The 13,195-nt window shown below is 34.2% G+C and overlaps 1 protein-coding gene across 8 annotated transcripts in view; it reads left to right on the top strand.

Moving 5' to 3' along the window:
- The window catches only part of DNM1L (dynamin 1 like), a 60,629-nt gene that overhangs the window by 17,341 nt on the left and 30,093 nt on the right, over nt 1–13,195 (top strand). For 4 of the 8 annotated variants that reach the window (NM_001046494.2, XM_005206851.5, XM_005206850.5 and 1 more), the window contains exons 2-5: nt 6,904–7,051; nt 10,628–10,666; nt 12,375–12,421; nt 12,841–12,912. In NM_001046494.2, coding sequence (NP_001039959.1) covers nt 6,904–7,051; nt 10,628–10,666; nt 12,375–12,421; nt 12,841–12,912 — 306 coding nt within the window. The remainder of the gene's footprint in view (nt 1–6,903; nt 7,052–10,627; nt 10,667–12,374; nt 12,422–12,840; nt 12,913–13,195) is intronic. The other 4 variants (XM_005206853.5, XM_005206852.5, XM_005206849.5 and 1 more) reach the window with 1 other exon arrangement.

Below are 13,195 nucleotides of genomic sequence, written 5' to 3'. Positions count from 1 at the left end.
TTGATAACATCAGTATAGTGTATTCTCTTCTAAAACTCTTATATAAAGCTTTGACTCCCCTCCCTTGCTAATTATTTTTAGTTCTTTTGTCTTTTACACTAGATTTACAAGTGATTAACCTACCATCTTTACATTAGATTATTCTGAATTTTACTATATATTTATTTTTATCAGTGAAATTCATACTTTGTTTCCCTGTTACTAACTCACTCCTTTTTGTTTCAACTTGCAGGAATCCCTTTAACATTTAAGGCCAGTCTAGTGGTGATGAACTCTTTCAACTTATCCTTGTCTGGAAACTCTTACCTCTTCTTCCATGATGAAAGACAGCTTTGCTGGGTAGAGATTTCTTGGTTGGCAGTTGTTTTCTTTCAGCACTTTGAATATGTTGTGCCACTCACTCCTTTCTGACCTGCAGTGTTTCTATTCAAAAATCTACTGATTTTGTGGGAGATTTTCCTTATACATAATAAGTCATTTTGTACTGCTATTTTAAAAATTCTCTCCTTGTCTTTAACTTTTGACATTTTAATTATAAATGGTTTGGGTCTCTTTCGGTTCATCTTATACAAACTCTCTGAACTTCTTGGATCTGAATGTCTCTTATCTTCCCCAGTTTAGTTGCAGTGATTATCAGCCATTATTTTTTCAAGTTTTTTGCCCCTTTCTCTCTTTTTCTTCTGAATCTCCTATAATGTGAATGTTGGTCCACTTAATGTTGCCCTATAAGTCCCTTAAATTGTCTTTTTGCTGCTGATTAGAGTCAGACACGACTGAGCAACTTCACTTTCACTTTTCACTTTCATGCATTGGAGAAGGAAATGGCAACCCACTCCAGTATTCTTGCTTGGAGAATCCCAGGGACGGCAGAGCCTGGTGGGCTGCCATCTGTGGGGTCGCACAGAGTCGGACACGACTAAAGCAACTTAGCAGCAGCAGCAGATGAGTTCCAGTGCTCTTTGTTCAAGTTTACTGATTCTTCTGCTTCATGTAGTCTGTTGTTGAACTCTGTTTGGTACTTTCTTGTATTTTCTTTCTGTTGAAAATCTCTCTTTGTTCATCTTAGCTATTTTAGCATTTTTATGACTGTTAATTTGAACTTTATCAGCTATATCACTGATCTCCATCTCAGTAAGGCTATTTTCCTGACGTTTTATCTTGTTCTTTTGTTTGGAACATACTCCTCTGTTTCTTTGTTTTCCTTGAGTCTCTGTGGTGGTTTGGGTGCATTAGAATAAACAGCAACCTCTCCAAGTCTTGAAGAGTGGCCTTGTGTAGGAGATGCATCTTATTGTTCAACCTTGCCCTAGATCTTGGTTGTCTCTCGAACCTTTGTGATTGTCCAAATAGCCTACCTTATTCTTAGTGGGTCCCATTAGTTTAGGTTGTCTAAGATCTATCAGTTTCCCTAGAGGAGGTTCTTAGTATTTAGGTTCAGCCCAGTTGGAAGCTGGAGGCTCAGGGAGCAGCTTTTGAAGTACATGCAAAAATACCTTTTTCAAGGGGAAACTGGGACATGGGTATTTTTTTCTGCTCGCTCTGCACTGTAACCTGGGAGGTTAGCCACAGTGAACCTGTACAATCCCTTCAAGAACTCTTAGTTCACTCTGCCTTGTTCTCATGAATACAAGCCCTGTTTGCTTTAAAGCTAGATGTTTTGGTGGCCTGTCTTGCAGGTGCAGCTCTTAGAAGCTGGGGCTGCCAGAAGTAGGGCCCAAACCCTTTGCTCCTCACAGAGAAGCTGAATGTTGTGAGTTCCCTCACAGCTGTGGGTCACTACCCCTGGGTGAGGTTTATGGTGAGACTGTGTCTCAGCCTCTCCAGCCTGTTTCAGTGTGGGTTTTTGTCATTTGCCTGATATGTAGGAGTTGCTCATCTAATTTTTTAGTTTCTTTCAGAGGGAATTGTTCTATCTGTGGCTGTAAATTCCGTGTGCCCATGATAGGAGGTGAGTTCAGGATCCTCCCATGTTGCTGTCTTGAATTGATATATACAACATACAGAAAGCGAAGAAGAACTAAAGAGCCTCTTGATGAAAGTGAAAGAGGAGAGTGAAAAAGTTGGGTTAAAACAAACATTCAGAAAACTAAGATCATGGCATCTGGTCCCATCACTTCATGGCAAATAAATGGGGAAATAGTGGAAACAGTGACAGACTTTATTATCTTAGGCTCCAAAATCAGTGCAGATGGTGATTGCAGCCATGAAATTAAAAGACACTCGCTCTTTGGAAGGAAAGTTATGACCAACCCAGACAGCATATTAAAAAGCAGAGACATTACTTTGCCAACAAAGGCCCGTCTAGTCAAAGCTATGGTTTTTCTAGTAGTCATGTATGGATGTGAGAGTTGGACTATAAAGAAAGCTGAGTGCTGAAGAATTGATGCTTTTGAACTGTGGTATTGGAGCAGACTCTTGAGAGTCCCTTGGACTGCAAGGAGATCCAACCAGTCCATCCTAATGAAAATCAGTCCTGAATATTCATTGGAAGGACTGATGCTGAATCTGAAAGTCCAATACTTTGGCCACCTGACATGAAGAACTGACTCTTTGGAAAAGACCTTGATGCTGGGAAAAATTGAAGGCAGGAGGAGAAGGGGACAATAGAGGATGAGATGGTTGGATGGCATCACCGACTCAATGGACATGAGTTTGAGTAAGCTCCAGGGGTTGGTGATGGACAGGGAGGCCTGGCTTGCCGCAGTCCATGGGGTTGCAAAGAGTCGGACACGACTGAGCAACTGAACTGAACTGAAAAAAAAAAAAGTTGGCAATGTTTAAAATTTGGTAGATTTGGTAGAAAAGCAGTAGCTGCAAAGGAGGAGACTAAGGTAGATAATCAGAGTAACAAAATGAGTTTGATACAGAATTTAGGAGAGACATTAAATAAGTATTTTTTGTGACATATTTCAGAAGGAAGAATAAAATGGCATAGTGGGTGATGGGGAACAACAGTCACATTGATATTGTTGAGAATCTAATTTATGAAATAGAAAAATAACTTTAGAAATTCTATTAAAAGACAAATCAAAATCATATATTATGAAATTAATTAGAGAAGAGACTTGTTGGTGAGAGCTAAGAGAGCCAAAATCCTTGTCATAGTTAATTGAGAAAGAACACTTGGAACAGAGGGACAAAGAATAATCAAACAGTAAGCCAAAGTTCCCCACATCTTCATATTTCAGTTGCTGGGCACAAATATTGAAAGGGTTGACATAACCTGGGTAAATTTCTGAAATCTAAACTTTTACAAAACCCTAGAATTCTCCCAAGTGTCAAAATAGAAGAAAGGAGGAAAAAAAGATTTCCTGAAAGGGAAAGAGACTCAGATTGGCATCATACTTTCAATCTGCATCAGTAAATAATATTAGATGACATGGAGAAATCTTTAAAATTTAGAGTTCCTGGGGGAATTAATTGTGATTATAAAATTCTGTATCCATTTCTACTATAACCATTCATCAAATGTAGTGAAGCATAAATATCTGGACAATAAGAACAGAAAAAAATTTAAAAAATTCTTTTATTTCCCATCTATGATATTGTGACATAAAATTGGAATATTACTTGAATTGCTTCCAGGTATCTGTTGTAGCTTGACTAATACTTTGTACTTTCTAGCAGAGTTGGGCACTTAAGCTAGTATAGATCACTTGCACAGAAGGACATAGTGGACAACGGGACTAGTCTGTGACCTATATCCAAGCTGTGTGTGGCTGTACCAAATATCTGCTTAAGGTATGGGAGGGAGGTGGAAATGTAACTTCTTTAATTTCCTCATCAGTATAAAATCATGTGCCACATTTGAAAGATTAAAAAATTGTTTCAAAATACTGAAAACATCAAAAAGGTACAAAGAATATTAGGACACCATTGTGTCTACTTCCAGTTAAATAAATAAAATATTAACTACCCAGATGAATGTTCATTTTTCCCACAGAGACATAAACAATTTTTTGTATTCGGGGATTCTGGGAGCATGACAGCAATGGTAGAATAGTTTCTTAATCTTGTATGACTTTACCATAAAAACAGAACATATAGGAAAACCCCAGATCCATGAACATTGATGAGAAAATTAGTTGACCTTGTTTCTCTCTACAAACCCTCACATGCTAGTGGTTTGGGAGTAGACCACTAAAAGCTCCAAGACCTGTGTATTAATTTCTACTTAAGAAGAAGAAGAAGGAAGCCATGGAATATCAAATGAATGTGAGAATCAAAAAATAGCCAATCACTGGAAAGTCTGGAGGACCTTTTAAGAATACCAGCTGAAACTGGGAGGTGTTTTGCACACACTGACAGAACAAATTAACAGTATTAAAAATAAATAATAATTACAAAGTGAAATCAAAAAAATACAGATTTGATGCAAAAAATCAATGTCATAGTCAACTGGGAAATTTGGTCAGAAAAAAGAACATAAAGGTAAAATATTAGAAAGAAATGAACAGTTTAAGTAGCTACATTAAGATTTTTAGTTGGAGTTTCAATGTCAGACTCTCAAAAATTAATAGAATGAATATACAGAGAAGTAGAAGGATATAGTAGACCTGAAAATCATGGTGAACCAATTCAACATAATAAAGATTTATATAGTTTTGTCACAACGCAAATTCCTATTCACCTTCCCATAGACTGTAAACTAGGAGACACTGAAACATATCCAGGAACGTAAAACAAGGTGCAAAAATTTTGTGGTCTAAAGGTATTGAATAGAGATAGTGAAGGACAGGGAAGCCTGGTGTGCTGCTTCCATGGGGTCACAGAGTCAGAAATGACTTAGTGACTAAACAACAAAGGTATTGAGATCATACAGAGTCTGTTCCCTTATCATTGTGGCATTATGTTAGAGATCAGTATCAAAAGATAGTTGAAAATGACACACACATTTTCAAGTGCAATGTGACATTTACCAGGAGAGATTTTTGACTTAGCCATCGAAAACCATCACATTTTAAATTGGACCCACTTTATACACTCAACATTACTGTTCTCCATCATAGGGAACCTTTCTGGACAACAGGAATGGGCCCTTAACATTTTCTTACTTTTGATTGGATTTGGAAATGGGGAGCCTCGACAGGACTTGGGAAAAGGAGGGGACTAAAGTCTGGGTATATTCTCCCCTGACTCGACTTCCTATGTGTAGGTGTTGGCTCTCCCTGAAAATCCTCATCCTTCTCTTGGAGCTTGTGGGTGGTAGGAGCTGCTGTGTTGCTACTAGCCTGGGTTATTCCACTATCTCTTGTGATCCCCCTCATCCAAAACTTTGTAAATAGTCTGCTTGTAAATAAACTGTCCTTAAATTAATCTAACTTGAGTGGGCCATCTGTTTCCTAAAAACCCTTTCTGATACAGTAGATGAGCTTAGGGTTTTTGCCTTTGTAGAGAATAAGAAATTAGAAGATGTACTGGTTTTGATTAAGAAAAAATACAGTACAGAAAAATACTGTTACAGAAAAACATGAATTGCCAAGTTGAAAAAATAGCAATTTTTTCAAATTTATGTATTATATAAAAATGTATAATAGAGACAATGGAGATAATTTATTGTTCATTAGTATTGTGTTGGTTAAATTTCCTCAGTGAGATCATTATAGTGTGATTATATAGAAGAATGCTGTTTTCTTAGAGCTATGCCACAATATTTAGGGATGAAATGTCAAGACATATTAACTAACACAAAAGAGACAGCAAAAGAAAAAAGTATGTGCATGTGTAAGAAGAGATATAAAGCAAATATGTCAAAATGTTAATAATTGGTTAAGATATAGGGTATCTTTGTTAAGATATATGAGTATTCACTGTTAGCTATTCTTCCAACTCTTGTGGCTTTGAAATTTTCAAAATAAAAAGTTAAGGGAAATTATTCAACATAACAAAAGATATATACTTATATGGGTAAAGATCTTTAATGAGAAACATAATATACCAACATTTGAACAAGCAGATCACCAAAGGAGATACACAAAAGGTCCTTAAAGAAAGTGATACTTGACTGAATAATAAATAAATGCAAATATAAATAAACTGTCAGTGTTTATCCAAAAAAAGTAGTTAAGATTCAAAAAAGTGGTAATGCCCAGTGTTGATGTGGATGTAGCAGATTGAATATGAAGCACAGCGTGGTGCCTCCTATCTTGTAGTGTGTAGTCAGTCTGGCAGTATCTGTGGAAGTATAAAATCTGTATGTTCTTTAATCACAGCAGTTTCACTTAATGAGCTAAATAAATAAGTCTAAGGAAAGAATAAGTGAGTATGGTTGTATGTACAAATCATGTTCATTGCAACATTGTAGCAAGGCCCATTTACATGTCCATCGGTTAGAGTTTGGTTTTACATGCAGAATACTATTTAACTGTTAAGCACAGAAGTTAATATATTGATATGGAATGATATCCCTGATTGTTACAATAAAAATAAAAGTGAGTTAGAGAAAAATACACATAATACTACCTCATTTAGAGTAAAATATCTCCATGTTATGGGCATAATTTATGTATACCAATATTATATGGGTTTTGAAAATACTTTATATATACACACATACACATACACACACACACACACACACACACACATATATATATATATATATATACACACCAATACTATATGGTTGGGAGAGTATCAGAAAAGGTAGGAAAATTATGGGCAAGTGGAACTTTTATATTCTTCTTTTTTGAATTACAGATTTTATTTTGTACTAGCATTTATATTCTTTTTGTACCTTTCTATTTTAAAGAAATAAAGATCATGTAATCGAAAATACAACTAATTTTATTTCATTTTAAAAGACTTTGCAATAATTTTTAAAAATTATATAGTATAGTCTTACTGAGTTGCAAAAAAAATCTGTTAAGAAACTCATTTTGCTCTTGTGTATTCCATTTTCAGAGCAGTGGAAAGAGCTCAGTGCTAGAAAGCCTAGTGGGGAGGGACCTGCTTCCCAGAGGCACTGGTATTGTCACCCGGAGACCTCTCATTCTGCAGCTAGTCCATGTTGCACCTGAAGATAAACGAAAAACAACAGGAGAAGAAAATGGTAAATTTTAGAATTGGAATAAAAATTATTTAAAATTCCTTCATTTTTGGTCAATCTTAAAAAGATATGAGTTAATTAGAAATTAGTGGCTATAGCGAAGTCAGAAGTCCTGTAAAGAAAGTGATATATGTCTTTTCTCATGTAAAAAGGGAGTAATTTTCTTCTTTGTTTTTGAGGACTATGAGTCAACTTTTTTGAAAGAATCTCTTTGGTAATGTAGTTCAGTAAACCTGTTAACACTATTTAGTGGAGGATCTAGTGAGATACTTAGTAAACAGAATCAATTATTTTGAAAAGTTTTTGTATCTTTTGGAATGTTTTAAACTTTTTTCCTAGTGTTTAAAGCAATGTTTTTTTCACTTTGTTTCAGAATTTAAATATTTTAGATTCTAGTTTATTTTAGATTATTTAAGTTTATTTAGTTTATTTAAGATTTTATTTAAATAAAATGATTCAGCTTTTCAGCATAACAGTGCTATCTCACCTTCACTTTTCTGTCTCGCCATGTGCCTGTGAATTTTGAATCTTTGGCCCTTCAATCCAAGATAAATATTATTTGTAGAAATAATTTTTTGAAAAAAAAATTATTATTATTTTTGCCACACTGCACAGCATGTGCAATCTTATTTAGTTCCCTGACTAGGGATCCAACCTGTGTCCCCTACAGTGGAAGCATGGAGTCTTTTTAACCACTGGACTGCCAAGAAAGTTCCTAATTATTATTATTATTTTTACTATGCTTATTTTGCTAAGACTTACATATAGCACGTATTACTTTGGTTCTTTAGATTCCTCCCTCACCCAAATAGTAAATGTGGAGTATCAGGATTAGAAGACATGCATCATCCTTTCTTCTTTGGTTACACTGAAAATATTTTAAGAAATGCTCTCTTTATCAACATATTTGAGTTTGTTTATTAAATATGTACCCTATTATATACTGTACATTTACATTAGTGAAGTTTGGAATGTTTGATGAGAGTAATATATTTGATCTTCAGTGTTTGGCTCAGACTCTGTCTTATTTGTGCATTAGTTGTGTCATGTCCAACTCTTTGTGACCCCATGGACTGTAGCCCACCAGGCTCCTCTGTCTGTGGAATTCTCCAGGCAAGAATACTGAAGTGGGTTGCCATTCCCTTCTCCAGGGAATCTTCCCAACCCAGGGGTTGAACCCTTATCTCTCATATTGTGGGCAGCTTCTTTTACTGTCTGAGCCATCAGGGAAGCCATCTGTCTTACTTAGAAAAGCCTGTAGAATGTTCTAGTTATTAAATAACATTTGCAGCAGAGTAACACGATTGTTTCTCATTCTGCCAGAGATCTGTTTTAAATGCAGTTTCATTGCTGCTGCTGCCGCCGCTAAGTTGGTTCAGTTGTGTCTGACTCTGTGCGACCCCATAGATGGCAGCCCACCAGGCTCTTCTGTCCCTGGAGTTTTCCAGGCAAGAATTCTGGAGTGGGTTGCTATTTCCTTCTCCAATGCATGAAAGTGAAAAGTGAAAATGAAGTTGCTCAGTGGTGTCCGACTCTTTGCGACCCCATGGACTGTACCCTACCAGGCCCCTCCGTCCATGGGATTTTCCAGGCAAGAGTACTGGACTGGGTTGCCATGTCCTTCTCCAGCAGTTTCATTAGTTTGATGCAGTGAAGTTACTTTAATTTCTGCATCTGATCGTTTCCTTCACTTTCTGGGTGGTGATAGCTTGATTTTTATTTTAAAGGGATTTTAAAAAAGACATGTCATGAGCATCTACAAGGACTATAGAAAGTTAATCACTAAAGCAGATTAATGAAGTTGTAGATGTTACAAGTAATATTTTTGGATAGGATGTCAGAGGATATGTAAAAGTCATTTGATTATATTAGCTAGCTTCTTGGTATGTTACTTATCATTTTGCATTTCTGTAATATTTCTTTATTATTGAAATTCTGAATCTTGAATTTAATCATTTTGGGCTAATTTGTGGTCCAATTTCAAATGTATAGAATAATTATTCAAAAATTTCAATCTTGTTAATATCATCAAATTTACCAAATACCTTAAACTAAAACTTCAAGAAACTGTATGATGATGTCTGTTTCTTTCAACTCTTAATTTTCTTCAGTCACCTTGGAGAGGGCAGATGATATCTTTTCTCTCAGAGTACGTGGGCAGTATTTCTAGAAAGGGTGTACATTTCACAACTGTAGAGGTGTCGGTTCTTGTTATCTGTCTGTATTGTTCACTTTGTTTTGTTGACGTCTCTTATTGGTGGTGGTGGGTCAGTAAATCTGCATGTCTTTACCTATATATATATATATATTTTCCCCCCTCAAGCTTAATGCTTATTTTTTATATTAAAAAACATAATACTTAAAATGACAACTTAGCCACCCAGAACACAAAATAGATTCTGTAAATTTTGAGTACTAATTATCATGTATCTTGTTAATAGGATAGTTCTTTAACTTATCATTAAAGCCTGTTTATCCTCAGGATAAACAATTCTACCTTAACACAAATCACTCTATTCTAGAGGAAATTAGAAACAATGAAGCAAGAGATAGCCAGAAAAGTATGAACTTTTGCCAGTTGGCAGCCTGGCAACCATAGAGGAGAAAGGGGAGGAAAACAGGAGAATTTCAAAAAAGAAAAAATTAGTCTCTAACCATTTCGTATAGGGATTTGTAGTCTATACATAAATGGCTTTATTATGTAACGAAGACCAAAGTTACCATTGATAGGTAAGTTTAAGAGCAGTGGATTCTAACATAACATGGATAGGTCCATCAAAACTGGCTAAACTCTTATAAAATATTTACATATTTACCATGTATAATTTAATTATCAGGAAAATTTATTTAACATGAGCTCATTCTGCCAACTACATAATATAATTTAGGTGTCAGTATATAGATTTATAGTATTTCTCATCTTGCTCCCCACTTCTGCCAATGTAAAAGAATTTTCTGATAAAATCTTATTAAAAACAAAAACTGTTTTCAAGTGGTTTAATTTGAACTTCATGAATACCTTTCATATATGTCCTCAGATCTCCTTTTAGACTAAATCCAAAGGTGGCATGCTGACTGAATACCAAAACTATTGTTAAATTTATTATATATTTCAAAAAAAATAAACCCCTATTAAATTCAGTCTTAGCAATTAGGGTAAAAACTTTCAAGGTTTTATTACTTTCAAGATGTATTTGATATATTTTGTAGTTTTTTTTTTATTAGGTAATTTATCTTTTCCTGTAGTTATCAGATAGCAAATTTCTGAATAGTAAATTAATTTCAATCCACTTATATTAGAATTAGAAACCAGAGGTGATAAAATTAATGTAGTGGAAAATAAAAATAAATATGACACTCAATATACCTCATTTATGCCATTTAAAATATACACATCCCTCTAATTATAACTAATTGCAATGGACAATTTACAGTTGTAAATTTGGAATAACTGAATGCATTTGGAATGTGCATTTGAAATGTGTTCAGGTTCTTGCACATTTGATTTTTTAGAAAGGTTTGAAATATTAGGGATAAGCACTAAACTTCTCACTCTGTGCTATTTCTCTTTGACTACAGACCCTGCTACATGGAAAAACTCAAGACACCTTTCTAAAGGTTTCCTTTATCCATTTGTTTTTGGCCCTTCTTTTCCTATTATGCCTGCATGTGTGCTTTTGTACTCGTACAGGCTGTGTGCATTTTTTTCCTTCCATTTTTATTTGCTTATCCACATTGACTGATTGCAGGTGTTAGTGGTTCTTGTTACTTTTTGGCATTGCATCACAATGCAGGCTTTTTTTGGTGAATGTAATTTATTTTATTTTTATTTTAAAAAACATGCTTGTGAAGCCAGACCTCTTCTATATGATAATGTAAATTAAAAAAAAAACCCTTTGGTATATAGTACTTGCCTCTGAGTTCTGTTCACTTAGATTATTCCAATCCTCCAATGAGACTTCTTGGAAGAAGGTACTAAGCTTCAAGTAGGTGAGCATTTTATGTGCAAAAAGGATCCAGTTTTGTTACCGTTATCCACCAAAGAAACTGCTCCACCTTTTCCTCTGTATTATTTGAATATCTTACAGTCATTTTTATTTTGATAACAGGTAGCTGATATGTGTTAATCATTAAGACATTTAAAACTGTGAATTTGACAAAAGCAGAATAGCTATGCTTGGAGAAGGCGAAGTTAATTTTTCTACATTCTAGCTTGTCTGGAAAAATTAGAGCAAAACTTGCTCTCCAAGTCTTAGGCCACTCAAAATAGTACCTAAAATGAATAATTTTTTCCTTTTTTCAGCAAGTGCAAGAGGAACAGACCTATTATTGGAAACCACTGGCGAGTAGCAATTCCATACAGTATACATGCCAGGTTCCCCCAGCCTCCCACCCCTTGCCATTTCACTTCTTTCCTACCTTCAATTCCAAGGCAAAACATAATCTTGTTCCTAGAGGAAAAAATCACCTTGAAAATGCATACAGAATACCTTCATGCTACTGAGAGCACTTTAAAGTAACAGCAAATTGTGACTTTATGGGTTGCCAACAGTAAACTGAATTAAAATGAAAAATGAGAAAACAGAACAAAAAGTTAGCTATTTTGTTGACATATTGCAAATTTTTACCTTGAGTTATGTGTGTAAGTCTACAATATATGCTTTTTGCATTATTATTCAGTATGATTCATAAGTGTTCTTTTAGCCACTAGCTTGAGTATTTTCATCAGATAAAATTGCTTTTATATGTAAGATATTTAAAAATAAAGTATACAGTATATGTATGGCTGAGTCCCTTTTCTCTTTACCTGAAAACATCACAACATTGTTAACCGGCTGTACTCTAATACAAAATAAAAAGTTCAAAAGAAAAAACGACAAGTCCCAGATTGGATGAAAATGAATAATTAAATATAATCTAATACTTAATTGGCCATTGCTCTAAATTATACTAAATACAGAACCAGGGACTATTGAACTACATATGAAGGATTCTTGGAAGGAACAATTTTAACTAAACACATGGTGGATTAGAAGGAGTTATTCACTTTATATAATTGTAGTGAGTCATTTAATACATAGTTAAGGTCTTTTTAAAATACCCATTATATCTACTTGCTCAAATACAAAGTTTTAGATACCAAAAAAAAAAAATACATATTTTATTATAATATGAGGAGAGGTGAACAGTTTTATTAGTTAAAATCTAGATTTCAAATATAAGTTAGCTTATAGTTAGTGGCAAAGTAGGAACAAATAATATTGTACTGTCTTTTTGAATTCCTAATTTCCATAGTTTTCAATAAGTGAAGTTTCTCTTTTTCCAGGGGTTGAAGCAGAAGAATGGGGTAAATTTCTTCACACCAAAAATAAGGTAATCATACAAAAATATGTTGAAGAAGTAACATGTTGAAAACTTTTTTTTTTGGTACAGGTAACTGATAATTTAGTTTTCTTATGATTGGCAATGTAGCACTGTTATCTTGAAGCAGTTGTTCTTATAAAATAAAACTTATCTTAGTAACATTTCTAACCATAGTAGTTTATTTAGAAAACATTTTAAATTGAGCCTTATTCTCTCTAATTTGGAGACTCTTAACTGTTGTAGACTCAAGCAGCTTTGAAAACTCATATAAACTGACTCTCTGGCTCAGAATGATGTTTGTGTATATTAGAATTTGTTTATTAATTCTCTGAAGCAGATCCATAGACATCTGTGAAATTTATCAAAGCCCTCTTAGGAACTTTTTAAATCTTATTTTGAATACTTTTTTTTGTTTCAATAATTTTTAGCTTTACACAGATTTTGATGAAATTCGACAAGAAATTGAAAATGAAACAGAAAGGATTTCAGGAAATAATAAGGTAGGCATCTTTTTAGAGCTGAAAAGTATAACCGTCAGTAAATTTATCATTAAGAGTATTCTGGTCTTTTAAACTAATGGAGTATTTTCTCAAATATATAAAAACTTCATATAAAACCACTTTTGTTTCTTAGAGCTTTCATATACAAACAGGTATTTCATTTAGATGTTTATTCTTGATCTTGTATATATCACTTTATTATATAGCTTTTCTATTTAATACTTCTTACAGTGTTATTTTTTTCCAGTGAATTGATTGTACTGTAACTCAAGAAGCAATATAT

The sequence above is a fragment of the Bos taurus genome, chromosome 5 (assembly GCF_002263795.3).
Source record: "Bos taurus isolate L1 Dominette 01449 registration number 42190680 breed Hereford chromosome 5, ARS-UCD2.0, whole genome shotgun sequence".
Classification (NCBI taxonomy): Eukaryota; Metazoa; Chordata; class Mammalia; order Artiodactyla; family Bovidae; genus Bos; species Bos taurus.
The sequence above is the reverse complement of the archived record's forward strand: the minus strand, read 5'-3'. Positions and strand labels throughout refer to the sequence as shown.